Source organism: Mytilus galloprovincialis, chromosome 3, assembly GCF_965363235.1.
Source record: "Mytilus galloprovincialis chromosome 3, xbMytGall1.hap1.1, whole genome shotgun sequence".
In the NCBI taxonomy this organism is placed as follows: domain Eukaryota; kingdom Metazoa; phylum Mollusca; class Bivalvia; order Mytilida; family Mytilidae; genus Mytilus; species Mytilus galloprovincialis.
Window position 1 is genome coordinate 15349346 of NC_134840.1, and position 23257 is coordinate 15372602.

Consider the following 23257-nt stretch of genomic DNA (forward strand, 5'->3'; position numbering starts at 1 on the left):
ATAAAATTTCACCTGGTTTCTTTTTTCTCTTCAATTTCTACTGGCTCTTCTGGTTCTTTTTTAATTTCTTCTTCTTTAATAATTGGTTCCTTTTTAATTTCAGATTTTATTTTTTCTTTGGCCAGCTTATCCTCAAGTTTCTTTTGTTTTGCTTTCAATTTTTCTTCTTTTCTTGCTTTCTTTTCAGCTTTTGTTCTCTTCTTTTTCTCTTTATCATTTTTCTTTACATCCCCCTTTTCTTTTTCCTTTTTACCATCTTTGTCCTCTGTTTCTTTCACTTTTTCAACCTTTTCTTTCTCTTTGATATCTGTTACCTTTTCTGGGATTTCTTTCTTTTCTTTTTCTTTTTCTATAGATTCTTTTCTATCTTGGCGATTAAAATCTCTAGTTTCAGATATTTTCCTGTCCTTTCTTGGACCATCTTTGTCTAAATCCCTGCCACGATCAGCAGAAAATTCACGCTTTTTAAAAGACTCTTGTTCTCTACGATCTGGTTTGTCCATACTTCCCTCCCTTGGATCAGGTCTGTGGATATCAGCAAACCTATCTCTTTGGTCTCTAGATTGATCACGGTTGTCATTTCTTCTGTTTGATCGATCATACCTACAACAAACAGTTATGATATCTTTTTATAGAATGAATCATTACTTTAAATCTATAGTTGTGCTTTTTGATTAAATGATTGATTGTTGGCGGTTGAATGTCAGCTACCAGTGCCTCTGCTGCACCAAAAAATAATTCCTATCAAAACATTAGCATAAAAATTCATTGATAAAAAGGAGTTATTAAACTTTTTCATAATTTCAAATGAGCACTTTTTGACATCTGATGTGTACAACAAAATCCTTTTATTTTATCTCATAATATAGCAAAATAGAAGGTGCCCCTTTCCATTGGAAGAAATAAACAAATCAAGACTGAACATTTTTAGTAGTCTCATTTACAATCCCCAAAACCAAAGCATTTAAATAACTTGTATTTGTTAAGTTACAATTTGTCTAGACACATAACAAAGACGGATGGAGCATGCAATGAAGGGTGACCACACCATATATACCATACTAGTATCACATCCATATTTTACTGCATGCCAAATTGAAAGCAACAAATATCCAGCCTTTACAGCTTACCTATTTGAGTGTGTACTTCCTTTTCAGGTGATACAAACTCTTCATACAGGTGTAGTAGTTAACAATGTGTAATCTCTTCAATTACCTCAATGGCTTTTATTAAAAACAACTTTTTTTCTCTTTCCAAAATAGTACGCAAAGATATTATTGATTTCATGGTTTAACTTACAAAAACTGTACTTCATTGGTTTTTTTCTTGTACACACTCAAATATATATGCTGTGACCTATTCATTACTAAACATTCCATAGGACACTTTTTGACAATGAACAGAATGATTTAATTTGGGAAATATACATAATATCGTGCTTACCACCAGCCATAACTGTCAATAATAAACAGAAAACAAACTGACAATTTCCTACAAATATTATTGGGTTGATATTCTTCAGTCTTTTCTTACTGATAGATATATGTTTTACATATAGTTCTCATGCAATTACAGTGAAAACAGATACACTTCAAGACTTGTTAATATTAGGGTAAAAATCAATTCAATATTAGACTGTCAGAATACAATCATGCAATATGTAAAATAAAGTGATTCACATGAGAAAATCCTGTATAAATTTTATTTTGTTATTTGATTGAATGATTTGGTGCATATTAAGAAATCAGAAATGGTTCTTCTCATACTGTCTGTTTATGGCCAAAATTTACCACAAATTTACAAAGAAATGCCCAATAGATCATGGTAAAAAGATAATTTTAAGTAGGCTTTCCTTCAATGAATCACACTTTGCATGATATTTAGGATGGTTCTTATAAAAAATATAAAACTTGTTTGATAATTGCAATATATGTATTCAAACATATTATTGTAAATATATGTGTTTGGGAGTTGGTTTTTTTTTACTGTACCATTCTTGGAAAGTAAACTGTTAAAGATTTATCAAACACAGAATACAAATCAGTACTATGTCAATAAAACCTTACAAAATACCTTTAAAGCAGAAGAATTGTTATCACTAACCATAATAAGTTACAAATATGGTAGAATATCTAACAATCTAAATAAAGTTGTCAATCGTCTTTGCAGACACTAACTTCACTGTACTTAAACAAGTTTTGAGAACTTTAATGAAGTTAAATAAAAAGTAAGATTCTATAAAGTTGAAAATAACATGACTATTAGTAGAAACAGATGGTTAAATATAGAATCAAGCCAAAGCATAGTCTAACAAGGAAGTTAAATATGTGACAGCTACCTATCAACACTTCTATCATCAGGTCTGTCATTCCTTCTGTCAACCTCTCGTGAGAAGTCTCTGTGGCCCTCACGTCTGTCTCCCCAGTCAGGTCTATCAGGCACATAAAATTCTTCTCCCCCTCTCTCCCACTCCCCCCGTCTACTTGGTCTCTCTGGGGGAGGTAATGGTGGTGGCGCATCAAATCTTCCACCTACAAAACAAATATCTAATGAACCAATGATCATTTAGTATAAAGTTTAGAACGTATTGCAATATTTAAGCATAATAAACAAAATTGCACATTTGAATTTATTAAGATAACAAGAATGTGTCCATATTACACAGATGCCCAAATCGCACTATCATTTTCCATGTTCTGTGGATTGTGAAATTGGGGTCAGAACTCTTAATTGGCATTAAAATTAAAAAGATCATATCAAAAGGAACATGTGTACTAAGTTTCAAGTTGATAGGACTTCACTTTCATCAAATCTACCTTGACCAAAAACTTTAATCTTAAGCAGGACAGATGGACTGACGAATGCACACACAGACTAGAAAACATAATTCCCATAAATGGGGCATAAAAACAAAGAAAAGAAGTGAACCATTCTGCAACTCTACAATATTGTTTAAATGAATATCAAAATCTCTTTAAAATAAGTCCCAGTGTAGTATTACTTTTAATTCAATCTCTAAAATCATTTTAATTTATGTAATTTTGGGGCCCTTTATGTAGCTTGTTGTTCAGTGTGAGCCAAGGCTGCATGTTGAAGACCGTACTTTGACCTATAGTGGTTTACTTTTATAAATTGTTATTTGGATCGAGAGTTGTCTCATTGGCACTCATACCACATCTTCCTATATCTATATACAATCAAATGTCAAAACAAATAGAATATATTTGTCCTTTTTTGGGTAGATGGATGTCACCCTGGTTAACATGTTTAATACTGCCACCATCTGCAAGAGCTGTTATTTTAGTGGTTGTTGTTTGTTGATGTATATCATACTTGTTTTTTGTTTCTTGGTTCCTATGTTGATCAGGCTGTTAGTTTTCTTATTTGAATTGTTTTACATATGTCATTTTAAAGGCCATTAATACCTTGCCTTGCAGTGTAGGTTTTACTTATTGTCTTAGACTGTACGTTAACCTCTAGTTGTTAACCTTGTGTGTCATTTGGTCTCTGGTAGAGAGTTGTCTTATACACCTCAGTGTTCTAGGATTCCCATTACCCGTTACCCGGGGTAAGTGGATTAGGACAACGGGTAAGTCATTTTTTAGCCTTTGTCACCCGGTGGTAAGTCAATTTTCAAGTTCGGGGAAGCCGAAAAACTCTTGAAATTTCCCGGTCCTCTTCAATTTTCCCATATCTGCTTTTTATTTTTATTAAATCACGAGAAAAAACTTTGATAAAAGATCGAAGATTTTGTCGATGTCTATCGGCGCTTTTATTCAAGCACTCGTTTACTAGGTGTAATCAAGCGCAAAAGAGACCACATTCTTCTCCTATCATTCTAAAAGTCGGTCACGGTGTCGGTAAAATCGGAAAATCCGGATTGATAACTGGTGCTTAAATCGGGACATAAACGATTTTTTTTCTTGTCATCGGAGGAAAATAAACTTACAGTTGCATTTATTATAGCTCTTAATAAATGACATAGTAATAACTATAACATATTTGTCAAATTTAGTAAGAAATCGTTTTTTTTTAAATTTTGTACAAAATTCAATCGTATCCGAATCCAGCTTTGTTCAGACAAACTTCACAACATATAACTTAAAGCATGTCATAAAAGTTTTTTGAGCGGCCCCCAGACCCCCGGCCATAAGGGCGAGCGGACGGCATTGGTTGGCGGATTTAACTTTTAGATGTGGGTAAGTAATTTTTTTATTGATCTTACCCGTGGTAAGTCAAGGTGCCAAAAAAATCCTAGAACACTGCACCTTATTGTTATTTGTCCGCCATTACTGGACATCACAAAAGCTCCCATAAAATTTTGACGTCATAATACAAAATATCTGACGCCACAATGGAAAAGTGATTGTTGTATGACATCAATACTTCAAGTGATACAGATTCTCGGGCCGAACAGGACAATTTATTGAGTCAATTTCCAAATAGCAATATGGTGTATTGGCAATCATACCATCTTTTCTTATTTTTACATTAGCTACAAACAAACCTCTGTGTCCACCTCTATATCTCTCTCCTTTGTTGTAACCTCCTCTATTATAAGGTTCTGCAGGAGGGGGAGGATGACCTGAAATAGAAACATTCAGTGATTCATTTGAATTCAGTTTGCAGCGGGAGATATCTTAAAGGTACTGTGTATACTTAGTTTCTTATATACTTTTTTTAAGGTTTTATTTGTATTTATAATTATACCAATATGTTTTTTTTTTTAATTGATTATATATACCTGAAAATGCATCAATATTTTCCAAATTCTAAAATAATTTTATGACAAATAATTATCACTAGAAAAATTCAAAATACTTTTATGACAAATAATTTTCACTATCATTCAAATAAAAAAAGCACTTTGTGTAAAGGGAAGGGTTTCCCCTGGGTCAATTATTTTTTTTTCGCCACCTCTTTCGCCAAAACAATATATTTTTGCCACTTTATTATTTTTTTCGCCAAGTAACATATATATATTTTTCGTTTAAAATTTTCCTTTTTTTTCCACCCCTCCCCCCCTAAATAAGATGAGTTTGCTCCATTGTTGTCTATGATTCTTCTCTCAAACTTATCTTAGAGTTTACATTGTAATGAATAAACACTCAACATTTACTTTTAAAAAGAAGAACTTTATTTTTAACTTAAAAGGGGGAAAATTATTATATTTTGAACAACTTTAAAAGAAGAGGGCCACTTACTTTTAAAAATGAAGAAGATATAAGTCCCGGAATATAACAAAATTCTTGGACATGTTTTAACCATATAATACCAGAAAGATGTATAGTTCTTTGGGAAAGTTTCTTCAAAATTATTATATGTGCCCTTTTGTACTAAGAAGTGTTTTTACAACAAAACAAAAGTTTTTATTACTAGAAATTGATCCCTCATTTAAGGTGTAGTCATTACGAGGAAGGGTTACTCTCATTTAAGGGGTTGTTCCCAGATCTTGCCAAACTTTTGAATAGAATTCTTCATAACAACAGTTTTCTTTTCTAGACCATTGTAAATGAAAAAGTTGAGAGGTAAAACTATGCTTGAAACTCGTGTGTCACAGTTTTCTTTTCTGGACTATCATTAAAAGAAGGAGAGGAGACGTCTAAATTTTGCTTCAAACAACTGCGTCGCAAAGTGGTTAATAAATCCTTTATGTGACATGTGACGGACGCCATTTAACCATATCATTTTGTCAAACAATACAATCAACACCTTTATTAATTAGTCCTTTGTTGTCGATAGCTATAAAATGCAATCAGCTGATTATTGATTTTCTGTCAAAATAATGAGTTCAAGGTGAATTCCGAGTATTGTCCGTTCAGGTAAAGTCTGAGAAACCCGAAAATAGTAAAAAACAAGATGGTTGAAAATAAATCGTAATATATTTTCGCCAATGACAAATTTTAATCGCCACAATTATTATTTTTTAGCAAATGGCGAAAATGGCGACTGCCAGCGGAAACCCTGGTTAAGAGATTTCAAATAAAGAGTACAAATAACAAACAAATCAGTGTTCTCCCCAAAAATTTTGGATAGCATCACATTTGGCGTAAAAAAATAAATTGTATTTTTTTTAATGTAATTTGTCGCGTTGTAGCAGAGACATATAATACAAGAGATTGGCAACTCGGCGAAATCCCGTAAAAACAAACGGCCAGTTATTATATGTATTATCTGTCTCTGGTTGTGGCAATGCTCTATTTCCTTTATGTTATATATGTTATTGTTTATAACAAAATGTATTACATTAATTTTGTATATTGTTTGTATGCTATCTATAGGCCCTTATTTGGTGAATAAAATATTCTCTTCAACCCTATTCTTTGTGTCTATATTGTTGAATTCATAACTGAGAATACAATAAAATTATAACCATGATAACTGTATTTTCTGTTTATGTTTTCTGAATTCATTTATAGTACCAGAATTATTTTTTTCCTCTTGGGCCAAATAAAAATATATGTGTGGTTCCAGTTACCCACCTACCCAGCTAAATGAATGAATGGTTTATTATAGTGCAACCTGTATAGATACAATTGCACTAAATATGTAGGAAAAAACACTGGTTCTTATAAAAAAAAACAAGAGGCTCTCAAGAGCCTGAATCGCTCACCTTAATTCTTTTTGGTTAAATCTCTCATCAATGATTATTTTGGCTTTTCAATTTATTTAAATGTTTTTTGGATCGTCCTATTTTCTTCAATAGCCAAAAAAAATAATCATTTTCTCCTATGTTCTATTTTAGCCATAGGAGCTATGTTTCTTGACATACAAGGAAATAAAATATAAAATTTATACTAGATACTCTGAAACTCATTTAGCCTAAGTTTGGCTGAAATTGATATAGCAGTTTCAAAGGAGAAGATTTTTTAAAGTAAGTCAACATGATGAACAAATTGTGAAAAAAGTCTTTAAAGGGCAATAACTTCTTAAGGGGTCAATTGACAATTTTGGTCAAATTGACTTAATTGAAGATCTTACTTTGCTGAACATTATTGCTGTTTACAGTTTATTTCTATCTATAATTATATTCAAGATAATAAACAAAAACAGCAAAATTTCCTTAAAATTATCAATTCAGGGGCAGCAACCCAACAACAGGTTGTCTGATTCATCTGAAAATTTCAGGGCAGATAGATCTTGACCTGATAAACAATATTACCCAACAGTGTTCCAGCTAGGTTTTAAAAAGGGCAGGGTGCCAATCCTGAAAAAGGGCATTTAACGCGCATTATCATAATATGAAAAGGGCATATTTTAATAAAAGATGTTAATCAAACATTTGTGTTTATTCGTTGAATCACAGGTTATACAAGAACAACATCTTTAGCCCATATAGAACTCTATCTTTTTACTTTTTAGGCTGAAAAACTTGTCAAGCAGCTTGTCACACAAGTTTTTTTATCATTGCTTAGCACAGTTGAACTTATATATATTCAGTATGTTTTGAAAGGAGATCTGTTTCATACTGTTTCTATGGTCTACCACATTTTACCAGTTTCACCTTTCTACCCCTGCTGTGCTTGATGGCAATACAGCACAAAACAGCTGTGCTCAGTAAATTCACAATTTTAGGATATAAAGCAACAGTGAAAAATAGTATCAAAAATAAAGAATACAGAAAAAGATGACCAAGGCACCCTACCAACACTGCTACTAAGACCCTCTTTAACTTTTCCCATAACTCAAAATAAATACCTCAACATATATATTCTTAAGCAAGAAGTATGGAGACACATTTTAGAATATGTAAATGGGTTACTCAATGCTAGGAAAAAAATCAGATTGAGTTATCTTTCTTTATTCGGGTGTGCTCCTTCTTTGGAGGATTATAAACAGTACGTAAATATGATGTAAATATGATCACAATATGGCGGCCGATTTTGTTATTTTCGTATCAAAAATGAAGGCAGTCAATGACAAATACTTCTGAATTTTCTGTTTATTTTACAGAAAACAAGTAAAACAATGTCTTCAACGAGTTTATAATGGTTTTCCAACTTTCTGTCATTACGTTTCTTCCATGAAACTACGGTAAACATCGCAAATTGTGCCCAAGTTGTTGTATGCACATTTCTTCAAAGATAATTGCCGACTGACCGATTCTATTTGAACGAATTAATGTTGATGATCATTAATGACCCATCCGTTAAACGGATTACCTATAACAACAGATTATGACACCAGTTGTAACCATTGATTAGCTTGGGGTGGTAAACAAAGTCATAATCTTTTCCCCAGGTAAAATTTAGTAATTAGCGTATCATATCAATACGCAAATTAATATGCAATCGATCTTCAAAAAAGGCAGGGCGCCCTGGAAACTGTAAAAAGGGCACAGGGAGCCACTCAGAAAAGGGCGGGCGCCGCGCCCTCTGAAAACAGCCTAGCTGGAACACTGCCCAAGGTCAGATTTGCTCTAAATGCTTTGGTTTTTGAGTTATAAGCCAAAAACTGCATTTGACCCCTATGTTCTATTTTTAGCAATGGCGACCATGTTTGTTGATAGATCATAACTTCGGATACAATTTACAAACTAGATACCCTAAGGAACATTCAGTTAAAGTTTGGAAGTATTTGGCCCAGTAGTTTCAGAGGAGAAGATTTTTGTAAAAGATTACTAAGATTTACGAAAAATGGTTAAAAATTGACTATAAAGGGCAATAACTCCTAAAGGGGTCAACTGACCATTTCCGTCATGTTGACTTATTTGTAAATCTTACTTTGCTGAACATTATTGCTGTTTACAGTTTATCTCTATCTATAATAATATTCAAGATAATAACCAAAAACAGCAAAATTTCTTTAAAATTACCAATTCAGGGGCAGTAACCCAACAACAGGTTGTCTGATTCATCTGAAAATTTCAGGGCAGATAGATCTTGACCTGATAAACAATATTATCTCATGTCAGATTTGCTCTAAATGCTTTGGTTTTTGAGTTATAAGCCAAAAACTGCATTTGACCCCTATGTTCTATTTTTAGCAATGGTGACCATGTTTGTTGATAGATCACAACTTCGGATACAATTTACAAACTAGATACTCTAAGGAACATTCAGTTAAAGTTTGGAAGTATTTGGCCCAGTAGTCTCAGAGGAGAAGATTTTTGTAAAAGATTACTAAGATTTACGAAAAATGGTTAAAAATTGAGTATAAAGGGCAATAACTCCTAAAGGGGTCAACTGACCATTTCCGTCATGTTGACTTATTTGTAAATCTTACTTTGCTGAACATTATTCCTGTTTACAGTTTATCTCTATCTATAATAATATTCAAGATAATAACCAAAAACAGCAAAATTTCCTTAAAATTACCAATTCAGGGGCAGCAACCCAACAACAGGTTGTCTGATTCATCTGAAAATTTCAGGGCAGATAGATCTTGACCTGATAAACAATGTTATCCCATGTCAGATTTGCTCTAAATGCTTTGGTTTTTGAGTTATAAGCCAAAAACTGCATTTGACCCCTATGTTCTATTTTTAGCAATGGCGACCATGTTTGTTGATAGATCATAACTTCGGATACAATTTACAAACTAGATACCCTAAGGAACATTCAATTAAAGTTTGGAAGTATTTGGCCCAGTAGTTTCAGAGGAGAAGATTTTTGTAAAAGATTACTAAGATTTACGAAAAATGGTTAAAAATTGACTATAAAGGGCAATAACTCCTAAAGGGGTCAACTGACCATTTCTGTCATGTTGACTTATTTGTAAATCTTACTTTGCTGAACATTATTCTTGTTTACAGTTTATCTCTATCTATAATAATATTCAAGATAATAACCAAAAACAGCAAAATTTCCTTAAAATTACCAATTCAGGGGCAGCAACCCAACAACAGTTTGTCTGATTCATCTGAAAATTTCAGGGCAGATAGATCTTGACCTGATAAACAATATTACCCAAGTCAGATTTGCTCTAAATGCTTTGATTTTTGAGTTATAAGCCAAAAACTGCATTTGACCCCTATGTTCTATTTTTAGCAATGGCGACCATGTTTGTTGATAGATCAAAACTTCGGATACAATTTATAAATTAGATACCCTAAGGAACATTCAGTTAAAGTTTGAAAGTATTTGGCCCAGTAGTTTCAGAGGAGAAGATTCTTGAAATAGTTTACGACGACAGACGACGACAGACGACGGACGACGACGGACGCCAAGTGATGGCATAAGCTCACTTGTCCCTTCGGGACAGGTAGGTGAGCTAAAAAAGGGAAGAGAAAGTATCATATATAGCAATACAAATTAAAATTAACAAACAGTTTTTCTTTAACATGTCTATGAAATATATTGGTTCATGGTACTCAATGAATTAGTCCCAGTTGTTTCTTTTTATCAAAATGATACATATTTTTAACAAAGTTAACAAATAGTCTGTTAATACTTAGTTTTATCTTTAGGTATCATTGTTTTCTGTCTACTGTGCCATTTGTGCAAATGCAGTTGTTATCATAAAATGCGGATTTTTTTCATATCTGGTCCTGTTCGGATGAGTAGTTTACACTAAAATATTCAATGGCCGCCAAAAGCAATGAAAAATACGAAAATAAACAATGTTTGACAAGAGATTGGGAATGAATATGGCGTTTTTAATGCATTAAATGGATGAAACATAAATTAAAGCCAATTATGATCACTTTCTAAAGAAAGTACAAAACTTATTTAGCTCAAATCAAAATTTTCACTCTCGATTTACAAAAAGTAATAGGAAGAGAAAGAAAGTAATACTAATATTTTGAAATTCATACAAAGATACGACTCAACCTCTTTTTAAAAGAGAAAAATTGTTTGTTTCTTTGAATTTTCATTTTGCAAACATATATTTCGATTTTTTTTATGATTTTCTGAATACATTTTCTCCTTGTCGAAATTTGCAATTGCAGACCATGTGGTATTAATCATGTCACAAGTGACAGATTGGGGTATTCATATCCAAAAAGTTATCACCCAAAGGGCAATTAACACCTATTCAATCACTCTAATTGCCTTTATTGTCCGACTTGAAGGGATTACAATTACAGGTGATACATTTTTTTATGATCACAAGCGGTAATAAGATGAAAGTTCAAAATTTAGGACATGGCTTTACAATATAGAAACAAGAAAAATAACGTCGTGAAAATAATTATAGCGTCGCGAAAATTATTATAGCGTCACGGGAAGAAAATATAGCGTCACGGTACCGCGACGCTAAAACAGCCTGGGGAGAACACTGCAAATACTGTGGAAAATCTATATTTTTTACTTCTGTCTGAAAAAACAACTCAGTTCTTTACTAAGAAACCCTAAACACACACATTTTATTGCCTTGACCTTTAATACCAACCTGGAGCATTCCAACTGTCCCAGGCAGGGTCTCTGAACTCAGGTGGTGGGGGAACTCGGTCATCATATACAGCAGCTGCAGTAAAAACACATTGGATTTATTTCTAGACTTTCAAATTGATATTAAAAGCATATCACAAAGATAAGTCTAAGAGTTTCATTATACTTCTATCTGTCGGACTTATTGAAAGTGTAATTGTGATGAAAAACTAACATTTATTATTGCAAACAAAACGAAACTTTTCTACAGATTTATCTCCTATTGTTCAAACTATTTAAACTTTTGTCAGTTCTATTGTCCCTTTGAATAAATACAATAGCTATTAGTCTCTGTGTAATTAATACACTGGGACCTTTAAATTTCTTTTAAGAGAAATCCATCACTCTTTTGCTCATCAGCTTCACTTAATAAACTTTGCTCTTATAAATAAATATAAATGAGACAGTAACACAAATACTAAAAGTAAATCTTGAACTAGGCTTCTGAAGGTCTCAGAAAATATTTTTACACTTGAAATAAGTAATGAAATTGATTTGAAATACTTTCGTCATTTTGAAACCTTTCCGTAAATGAGGAAAATGACAAGCGCTAGCATTATCACTGGTATAGTTCAACAATAGACTCATGTCTTAACAAGTCTTTAGAGGTCATTTGTTTCAACAAAGACAACAATGTCCAGCATCAGAATGGAATATTATGTTTGAATAATAATTAAACTCTTCTACATCATTTCATGTATAAAGAAGCAGTTTTGTTATTTTATTTTATCTTAATTATTCTATTAACATACCTTCAGGATATCTGGGTTCTGCTCTGGGATCTATCCTTGGATCCCCTCGATCTCTATGATCTGCCCTTGGTAGAGGCCCTCTAGACTCTATCCTCGGATTATATCTGTCCCTCTCAAAACGATCCCTGTCTCTGTCAAAGCTTTCAGGTCTACCTCTCTGTTCAAAATACCTATCATCATACCTAGTTCTTGGTGGTTCTACCCTTGGTGCAAATCTGTCATCATGTACTTCTCTTCGGTCTTCAAATCTACACAATAAATATTCAAATATTATCTAAATAAAAGAATCTTTAGTGAGTAAGCTACCTTATCCCATGTCCTTAATATAGAGAGTATCTTTAGTGAGCTAGCTCCCATATCCCACATCCCATTTAGTGAGTAAGCTCCCGTTACCCACATCCCCAATACAGAAAGTATCTTTATTGAGCACGCTCCAATATCCCACGACCTCAATATAAAGAGTATCTTTAGTGAGCAAGCTCCCTTATCCCATGCCCCAATATCCCACGTCCTCAATATAGAGAGTATCTTTAGTTAGTAAGCTCCCATATCCCATGTCCCGAATATACAGAGTATCTCAGTGATCAAGCTTCAATATCCATTGTCCCAAATATAAAGAGTATCTTTAATGAGCAAGCTCCTATATCCCATGTCCCAAATATCATGAATATAAAAAGTAGAAGTTTTCTGTTTATGTCATGTATGTAAGTTGTGATGAAGGATCTCTTGTCTGGCAACACTCCTTTTGCGCCAATTACCGTTTTTCAGGGGTATCATTTGCGCCAAAATTTTGTTTTCCAAATGTATCAATTGCGCCAATATTCAGAACTCATTTGCGCCACTTTACCTGTACACATGTATATCATAAATATTAATGATTAATATTTATTCTTATGTTTGGCTTAAAAAGTATTATATGTTCGGAGATATATTTCACCATGAAAATGAGCTTCTGGAGACTTGAAGTGCATTAGACAGTCCATGTACAGAGAGAGAAGAAACATTATTGCTTTGCTGAATATTTAATACAAGATATGTCAAAAAAAGAGAAGAAAATAGAAGCTTTTGCTGATAATTTTTTTAGCCATGCACATATGTTGATGACACAGTGCTGTGATCCCACCATCCATTTGGGCTGAAACTCTATCTATCAGTAATAGAACAGAAGTATTCCACAGGAATTATTATGAACTGTTTTATGTATTTCATCTTTAAATGTTTGTTTTTTTGGACAATAAAGTGAAGTGACAAGCTACTAAGCTAGTAAGGCGGTAAGAAGAAAGTATGTTTCAGAAAAGGAAATATTTGCCGTGTAAACTGCCGGTTCCAAGTCCGAATAAAGGAGGAGGGAAGTGATTTTTCTTCCATAAATGCATGGCGCAATCGTATGTTTTATTTTTTGGCGCAAATGATACCATGTAATTTTAAAACAGGTGGCGCAAACGTAGCATTGGACAAAAAAAGTTGTGGCGCAAAAGGACGCATTTTTGGCGCAAACGGATCTCTCCCTCTTGTCTTAGGTACCATATTCATGATCTAAAAAGGTTTATCCCAATGACTCACCTGTCTGATTATTTTACTTTTGTCACGAAAAAATTATTATTGTTATTATGTGTATCTGTGAAAGACTCAAAATGACATTTCACCCTATTTCACCATTTTACCGCCAAAATTTTGGGTTTAAGGCCAAATTTTTTTTTTTTCTTATCGGTGACCCATGTTTTTCATTTGCTCATTCTTTGAAGCAATATTTCAGCTTTTTATATTACAGTTTTGGACCAAGTGTCATAGAACATTTTTTTGATATTCCGATAAAAATATGTCAACACCTCTATTTTCCCTATCATTTCATTGAAAAACGGCCCCTTTTACATAACTCTTTTAAAGTAATATTTTAACCTTAAATGGTCTGGGACCCCCTATTTTTTTCAACCAATTTGATTCACTCTCTATAAAGATTAAAATAACAAAAAATACAGCACTTCTGATAGAAACTTTGAATAGGCCTGAGCCACCTGAAAGGTACTGTGTATACTTAGTTTCTTTTATAATTTTCTTTAAGGTTTTATTTGTATTTGTAATTATACCAAATTATTTTGTTTTTTAATTGATTATATATACATAAATACATCAATATTTTCCAAATTCTAAAATAATCTGATAACCTGTCTGATTTACAATCTAAATCAGGTCGATCTTGAAGACTCACCTTTCTGATTCAAGATCTAAACCAAGTCTATGAAAATTGCAATGACTCACCTGTCTGCTCCACGATCTAAATCAGGTCTATCAGCATTTCTGTATCTTCTATCATCAGGTGAAGTAAATCGTCCAGCACGTCTGGGATCATCTTTTACTCTGTCTCTTCTGTCATACTTTTCCTCAATTTCACGTCTATCTGGAGGAGGTGATATCCTTCTCTCTCTGTGGTACATGGAACCCGACCTTTGGGAACCAGGAGACATGTCACGTCTGGATTCCACATGACTGTGGCGACTTACAGGTGATGCAGATCTCCTACGATCCCTGAAGCCAGGACTGTGTTTGTCACGTTCTTTCTTAGACTTGTAGTCACTGTAATCACCAGGTGATGATTTTCTTTGGTCTCTTGAGAGTGTGTCCCGACTCTCAGGGCTCCATTCCCGCCCTTTTTTATGTTTTTTACCCTTGTCACCTTTCACTCTCTCCCTACTGTAATCTGACTCATCAGATCCAGATTGATACTGTGGTTCATGTTTGTGTTTGCCTTTCTTTGTTTCTCTTTTTCCCTTCTTCCTTCCCATCTGTCCTTCAGGACTTTCAAAAGAGGAAGACCTCCCTCGATGTTCTTGAGGATGAGATTCAGGGGAAAGACTAGGTTTCAAATTGTCAATGGCTTTGATTCCTTTTTTAGACTTTCTCTGTACAGGGGATTGTGACCTTTCATATCTTTCATCAGGAGAATGTTGTCGTGACATTTCTTGTGACCATGACCTTGATCTAGAATGTGACCTTGAAGGTGACTCACTAGGAGTTCTTTGTCTTTTTTTAACTATAATTGTATCTTCTTCCTCTTCTGATTGAAAACTTAAACGAGGTTTCTGCTCAGCAGCTTTTGATTTCATGCCTTTCTGTTTAGATTTCTTAGGTTTAGACTCTTCCTCTGACATCTCAGCCATTTTCTTTTCAAGAGCCTTTTTCTTTTTGTGTTTCTTCTTCTGTGCTACTTCTTTTTCAATTTCTTGTTCAAATCTTCAAAACAAATATTAGAATATGAATAATTTTTTAGCAAAATGTAATTAAATTAAATGCTTCATTGTTTTTTGATTGATCATTCAGTGATGTTACTGGCAAATATCAAATAATGATACTCATAATTACTTATGCTTGAAAGGGATCTCTGATTTACTGGAAAATCATACATATAAAGAAATTTAAAGTTATGATTATGAACAAATGTATATGGAGTTTATTTGTTCTTACTACATTTTAATACACAGTGTATCTATAGGCTTAAATCAGTTTCCTAAATATGTATTTTGAGTGTGTGTATTTTGACTTGAGCATCTAGAAATTGACAAAATTAAGGTTGGTTAGGTACTAAATGTTAGGACAAAAAAGATGAATCACTCTATCCATTGAGACTAAATATCTCCCAGTTGGTACAAAAATTTAGGGTTTCTGTTTAAAAGGAAGCAGTTGAACCATGAGCTCCTTATGGTAAATTAAAGTCATTCATCCCTTCATATTTTAGAGACACCATCCTGATTTGGCTGACAGTCATGAAAATCTTTGTTACAAATAACCACAGATATGTTCAGCTTGAGGCAGCCTTGCACAGTCTATGTGTGTCATCACTAAATGTTACATGGTATTTTACTTGCCATAAACAACAGGAACCACTAGTGGAGCAGGACCTGCTTACCTTTCTTAGCATCAAATGTCATAATGGTTGTTGCCATGTTGGTAGTATTCAAGGTTTATAATTTCACTATTACTTATTTTTTCACTTTTATCTCAGGACTTAGTGTAACTTGCTTCACCTTACTTTTTCACTTTTTTCTCAGGAATAGGTGTAACTTGCTTCACCTTACTTGGTGATTTCACCATTACTTACTTTTTCACTTTTTTCTCAGGACTTGGTGTGACTTGCTTCACCTTACTTGGTGATTTCACCTTGTGTTTCTTCTTGTCCTTCTTTTTACTAAAAAAAAATATAAGGAAATCTTCATTATAGAGATACTTTTGTTCTTTCTCTAAAAATCTAACATTATCATTTATCAAAAAGATAAAGATGACTTTTTCATGAATTAGGATTTTTTGTTGTTGAAATACATAGCATATGTCTAATATCTTCTCGTCAAGGCTTGCTTTAATCTGACACTATAAAATATATAAACACAGTAATGTAAAAAAAGACATCTACATGTCAATGTCTGGTGATCTCTATCATATCATTTCAAAAATAAAACATTGTTTTCCTCATTATTCATAAAATTATCTTTACAGACTTAGAAGGTTGGTACCTATTTTAAAAAACGTTAAAAACCTGCAGCATTTTTTGCACCTGTCATAAGTCAGGAACCTGATGTTCAGTAGTTGTCGTTTGTTGATGTGGTCCATAAGTGTTTCTAGTTTCTCATTTATTATATAGATTAGACCATTGGTTTTCCTGTTTAAATGGTTTTACACTAGTAATTTTTGGGGCCCTTTACAGCTTGCTGTTTTTGTGAGCCAAGGTTCCTTAGGCCTGTTGAAGAGCGTCCTTTGAATTATAAGGTGTTTTTTTTTTTACAAATTGTGACTTGGATGGAGAGTTGTCTCATTGCACTCATACCACATCTTCTTAAATCTATTAACCTAAATTTATCCTTAATATAATTAACATGAATTAAATACCTAGGTGACTTCTTTTTCTTTGTCTGAGGACGTTCATCACTACTGTCATCAGAACTGCTCAACTAAAAATAATACAGACATAAAATCAATAATTTCAGGAGACTATATCATCATTTCATTAGCAGAAACTCAATTGTTTGTCATGTTTATAAAGGTCAATCATACTATTTACTTAGATGAACCAAACAAAATTTAAACCTATAAAAATATTACAATCATATACTTAAGGTGGTACCTAACACTATAGGGAGATAAATCTGTAAAGTCAGCTAAACGTTTTAATTACACTGTGTTGTAAAGGGATTATAAGCTTCTCAAAGATCAAAATTGGTGTTTGTCAAACTGCTATATAACCAGTGTAATTTTTCTGACAAAACGGTTGGTTCAAAATTTTTGAAATTTTTATATTTTTAAATGCTTTGTCAAAATTTTATCAAAATTAAACGGGCCAAATTAATTTTAGTGAAAGTGTTAGGTACCACCTTAAATCAACAAAAATGAATCATGAAATTAAATTCAGATACAAAATCCTGTAAACCCCTACAAAAAATCTATCTATATACAGTACCTGATAGTACTCTTCTTTTTTTCTTTTTTTTTTTACATAAGAGTGACCTGAGTTGAAAAGTTCTGAACAGTCAGTTTAATCTCAATTTGAATTCATTGTTTTCATTTCACTTATTATCAAACAAATAAAGATAAGGTGTATGGTACTTTTAGTTGTTACCTTTTTCTCTATAGTAATGTTTTCTCTTTCTTCGAGTCCCCCTAGCTGTTGTAGCTCTCTTTCTATTTGCTGTCTTTTCTTTTCAAGCTCCAACTCTTTCTTAAAATCAAGTTCTAAAATAATAAAATAGCAATGGTTTACTTGATCAGCTTATCAATATTGATAAAACAATAATTAACTGTATGTACACATAAACAAATAAAGGGCTGCGCTTTAGCGCATGGTACGCCCGTTGTTCTTTTAAATTGTCTTTTATGCTTTAAATGAATTTATATGATCAACTAGAAATATATATACAAATCAAAAGGGATGTTACATTAATATATTCACCAAAGTTTCATAAAATCCCCCCTTTTTAAGTATAAAAATTCATTACTTAAGAAAACGTAAAATCTAAAATTTATAAAAATGGAAAGGGAGCTTATGTCAATAGATATAAACAATTTATCAAAGTTGCATAAAATTTTGTGAAAGTGTTAGTTATTGTCCCAAAATTGGAAAATCCCCCCTTTTTTATGAATAAAGCCCCATAAATCCAAAACTTAAAATCTGAAATTTATAAAAATTGAAAGGGAGCTTACATCAATAGATATAAACAATTCACCAAAGTTGCATGGACATTGGTGAAAGCCTTTTTGAGTTATTGTCCGAAGTGTTGAAAATCCCCCTTTTTTTTTATGAATAAAGCCCCATAAATCCAAAACTTAAAATCTGAAATTTATAAAAATTGACAGGGAGCTTACATCAATAGATATAAACAATTCACCAAAGTTTCATGGACATTGGTGAAAGCCTTTTTGAGTTATTGTACGAAGTGTTGAAAATCCCCCTTTTTTTTTTAATTTCTAACATATTCATTTAAAAAAGAAATTCATCATGATTGATCATTTTTTTTCAGCTTTAATCTTTTGTCTAAAGCTCTTATTGAAAATTGTTTGTACTATCTTAATATAGTTCAATATGAAAGCTATTTTCCTAGGTCTGATATCTTTCTGTTCACAGTTCACTATCCCGATGATCACTAGGAACTGCATACATTTTTATCGCATGAAAGAGAATGACAATATATTAATATGATGAATAAGGAATACAACTACACAAGCTGTGTATTATGATGATGCATGTTGTTTAAAGAGTAGCCTACATGTACAATGTAGGTAATATTTACATAGTTGAAAGGTAAAGAGATCTCAAGTCTGAAATAAAGCAAAAAAAGGTGGGAAGCACTGCAAGCAGATGGCAAATGAAGCAGAATAGCCCCCTCCACAAAAAGGACACAAAAATGTGAAACATATTACCCTTTAATCTACAACATAGTTCCTTTTCAGCTGATAATATTTAATAATTTATAGCAAGCAATTATGCCATGCATCCCAATAAAGCTTATTTCTCAACTGCACAAACAGAAATGGCTCTAAGGGTGTGGAAAATAACCTCATGCTTTAGAATGGAAAAAGATTTAAAGGTAAATATCAAACAGGAATATTTATATTATTTTATAATGATATAAATAAATTTTCAAACACCAAAAGTTTTCTTTGGTCTAACAGGTACCCCCATGTTTCCAGCTAGAAACTGAGCTGACACAGTTTTTGCTGTTGTCCTGTGACTTTTTGACAACAACAGTTGACTGAATTTTAGATTCTGGATCCTGCTTACTCTTGCTGCCTTTCATTTCTTCCTCTCCTTCGCTCCTCTCTGAATCACGTCGACTTTTTCTGGCTATTTTACTGAATTCGTCAGAACTAGAATCTTCATCCCTAAAAATTTACATAAATTAAATCAAAAACCCAAAAATTTACATAGATTAAATCAAGAACCTATTTGTAGCATATAATCCAAACTTTCTCATTAGTTTGTAGGTTTAGGAACATGACATTGGGTAATTTTTATCAAGGTGAAATAAGTATGCAGCATGTGTCAACTTCTTATTGTTAATATGTATTTTACAGTATTTATTATTATGTTGTATATATTTTTGGAATAAATATGAACAATTCAACAGTGCTTGTGTTTTCAAGAAATACAGTTTGTGATCTATATCTGTTTGATGCCATTTTGTGTAAAATTTTAAAAAGACAAATCATTTGATAGACCTTGAAGCTTCAAATTAACCAGATGCTCCGCAGAGCGCAGCATTATACGACCGCAGAGGTCGAACCCTGAACAGTTGGGGCAAGTTTGGACACAACATTCAAGCTTGATACAGCTCAGAATTTGGATTGTGATTAAATAGTTGACTCAACAAAGTTTTCCGACACAGAATGAATATGATCTAATGAACTTAAATTTTTTGTTTTGCTTTTGTGCTGTTGAATATTTATACCCTCAAAAAAAATATTTGAAGAATTTCTAATTTTTTAATTTTTAATTTCTGAAATCTGAAATGAGAAAATTTTAAGGGTGGTAGTCAAGTAATCAAACATATGTATTCTTTAAATTTTTATTGGATTACATCCCTTACACTGCTTAAATTGTCCTTTAACCAGAAAAAAAACCTTGTTTTCCTCCCTTTTTCGCCCTTAATTGCTTACTGATTTGAGTCATAACCCCCCATAACCATCTCTTTGTAGTATGGAAACTTGTGGTATAATTTCAGAGAGATTTATATACTAAAACACAAGTTATTGACTAAAAACTACAAAAATGCTTATTTGGGCCCCTTTTATGGCCCCTCATTTATTGAATACCCCCCCTTTTTTTTTTTTAGCAAGAACCCCAACCTTTCCTTTGTAGTAAGAAAGCTTGAAGTATAATTTCAGAGAGATCCATACACTTAAACAAGTCCAGAGCTCCAGATAAGAATTCACAAATTGGAGTTTTTACCCCTCCATATTTTATTTAATTGAGTGAAATAGTTTTTCAATTGCATTATTAGTTCCAAGTCACCCCTCAAGCAAATATCAAATTGGGTTTTTCACCACCAAGCTCCTTAATGTATTGGGTTTTTTCATTAACACGATATTGAATGTGTGTGTTCACTCATCAACTAAAATGAAATATATACTATATATACTCTTGAACTAAAAATAAACAATGCTTTTGTCTAATTTTATTTACGTAAATCTGGATTTACTTGTCCCTTATTAGAACTTTTGGATTCCGATGCTGACTTCATATAAGTGATTTGGCCTTTCATGTTCAAACTGATTTAGTTTTGACGAGTTCTAAACCTGTTATCGTTAAGGCACGCAAACACGTCTGGACGCGCCATTGCACGCCCTGTGCGTTCAAGGACGCTTCCTGACAACACTAGCTGAGTCTTGTTATCATCAAAATCCTCTCAAAAGGAAACTAAAACATGCTTCTATTCAATATTTTTACCGGAAATTTATTTTCGTTTTAAGTCATTGCCAAGTGTTATGTTAAGTCCCTAGAAGTACGAAAAGAATTATGACGACATGGTTAATGCTAATTGGATAAAGACAGAGAAGATCGAAATATTTTCCTCACCTTTCAACAGGGACCCTTTCAACAATCTATTTTTAGAACGAAAGGACATTTCTGATTTTTAATATTACATAAATAGATTTACGTGGCTACTATGTAATAGATAAGGGTAAATAACCCACACGATAGGGACTAAAAGCGTTAAGAACTCATAGTTTTGACAAATTATTGGGTTTTTCTTTGCATGAATTGGGTTTTAGAACTCTGCAATGGGCAATTGCATTGGGGTTTCAATTATTTTTATTGCGTGATCACGCAAATATGCAGCTTATCTGGAGCTCTGACAAGTTATTGTCTGTAAACTTGAAAAATGCCACTTTTTTGGCCCCTTATTCCTAAATGATCAAGGATATTAACCAAACACTTAATCCAAGCCTTCCCTTCGTTATATGGAACCTTGTGGTACAATGTCAGAGAGATCCATATAGGTATACATAAGTTATTGTCCCGAAACTACAAAAATGCTTGTTTTGGGCCCTTAATTCCTAGGCTGTTTGCTCTATAACCCTTAAGATAAATCCCAACCTTCTACTTAATGGTATGAACACTGTGGTACAATATCAGAGCAATTGAAATACTTATATACAACTTAGTGTCCTGAAATAAGATAAATACTTGTTTTGGGCCTCTAATTTCTAAACCGTTAGGACTGTAACCCCACAAAATCAATCCCGACCTTTCTTTTGTGGTTATAAACGTTGTGTTCGAATTTTATTGATTTCTTTTTACTTATACTAAAGTTAATATCCGGAAACCATCAGTCTTCAGACGACGCTGACGACGACATACCAATATACAACCAAAATTTTTTAATTTTTTGCGGTCAAATAAAAATGAAATACATGTGGTTAAGTATTCCTATCAATCTCAATCGACAAACACAACCAAAATAACAACTGCTTCTTTTTTCTCAGAAATTAAAAATATACTGATCATTCATTCAATAATCACAAACAAAAAAAATGAATTCATATGAAAGAGAAAACTGTATAACACGGCTTTCTTTTGTGCTCACAGATTGTCCAAATATCTAAATATTATATTTACATTACTTTTGTAACTAATTTTTCGCCACAAATCCAATATATTGATTTGTACAATAATGGAATCTACTTTCTGTTACCTTTCTTGCCTTCTTTTTACATGTTTAAATTTGCATTTAATTCCATAGTAACATTTTCCAGCTAAAAAGTTTCTGCATATCTGTAAAAATAAATATAATAGTACATGTATAAGACATCTTTTAAAGAAGCTTGACAATAATAAATATATAAGATTATGTTGCTCTTCATTGGCCCTAAGGGGTTTGTGAAACTTTGTTCACATATCTGCCCTGTGATTGCTGCTGTAAGTGTAAAAGTATATTGCTGACTACCAAAACCTTTGTCCATTTGTTCAGTAAAATCTTGGAACAGTATATCTAACAGGAAAGGAATCTGATAGGCATTTCAGTATAGAATTGATAAAATCTCGAACTCCTGAGGCTTCTTGAGATTGATGGATTTTGGAAGTGTCTGACTGCAAAAACATTCAACAAATATAAGTACTATGACCAGATGATGAAATCGGTTTCAATTAGGAGTCAAGTCCCGTCAATATATATGTTCCTGGTAAAATATTCAACAATGAAGGATAAATTGAAACATTTTCTTTCAGATTTCCTTATCTTGAAGAAACCTCTGTTCTAGTTTCATAACATAATATGAAGTTAAGACTTTTTTTATAAGTCAAACATTATGGATTATTTTTAAAAGATACATGTAGTGATTGGTTTTTTTTAATTTTAATTTTATTGTTATAACATGCATAAAAATAAAACTGGTAATATAAAAAATAAAATTATGGCCTTAGTACATTTAAATGTAGTTTTTATTTTGCAAATTTTATAAATGATGACTTTCATCGTTATCACTGACGCCTTTTTCATATTATACATATCTAGCATATATATATATATATATATATGTATATATATATTAAAAATTAAATACACAAAAAGAGTTTTAAAAGCAGCATTGTCTAGCGCTTTCATCCATCTTGGGACTTTTCAAGACTATGAACGTTGAAAGCGCTAGACA

General features: G+C 32.6%; 1 protein-coding gene across 3 annotated transcripts in view; it reads right to left on the reverse strand.

The window, feature by feature from the left end:
• LOC143067257 (uncharacterized) overlaps positions 1 to 23257 on the reverse strand; it is a 37522-nt gene that overhangs the window by 12298 nt on the left and 1967 nt on the right. For 2 of the 3 annotated variants that reach the window (XM_076240368.1, XM_076240366.1), the window contains exons 2-13: positions 22303 to 22382; positions 19389 to 19489; positions 17730 to 17842; positions 17003 to 17064; positions 16221 to 16307; positions 14384 to 15355; positions 12125 to 12372; positions 11335 to 11409; positions 4508 to 4585; positions 2339 to 2531; positions 1444 to 1455; positions 13 to 603 (exon numbers count right to left, since the gene is read on the reverse strand). In XM_076240368.1, coding sequence (XP_076096483.1) covers positions 13 to 603; positions 1444 to 1455; positions 2339 to 2531; positions 4508 to 4585; positions 11335 to 11409; positions 12125 to 12372; positions 14384 to 15355; positions 16221 to 16307; positions 17003 to 17064; positions 17730 to 17842; positions 19389 to 19489; positions 22303 to 22382 — 2612 coding nt within the window. The remainder of the gene's footprint in view (positions 1 to 12; positions 604 to 1443; positions 1456 to 2338; positions 2532 to 4507; positions 4586 to 11334; positions 11410 to 12124; positions 12373 to 14383; positions 15356 to 16220; positions 16308 to 17002; positions 17065 to 17729; positions 17843 to 19388; positions 19490 to 22302; positions 22383 to 23257) is intronic. The other variant, XM_076240367.1, reaches the window with a different exon arrangement.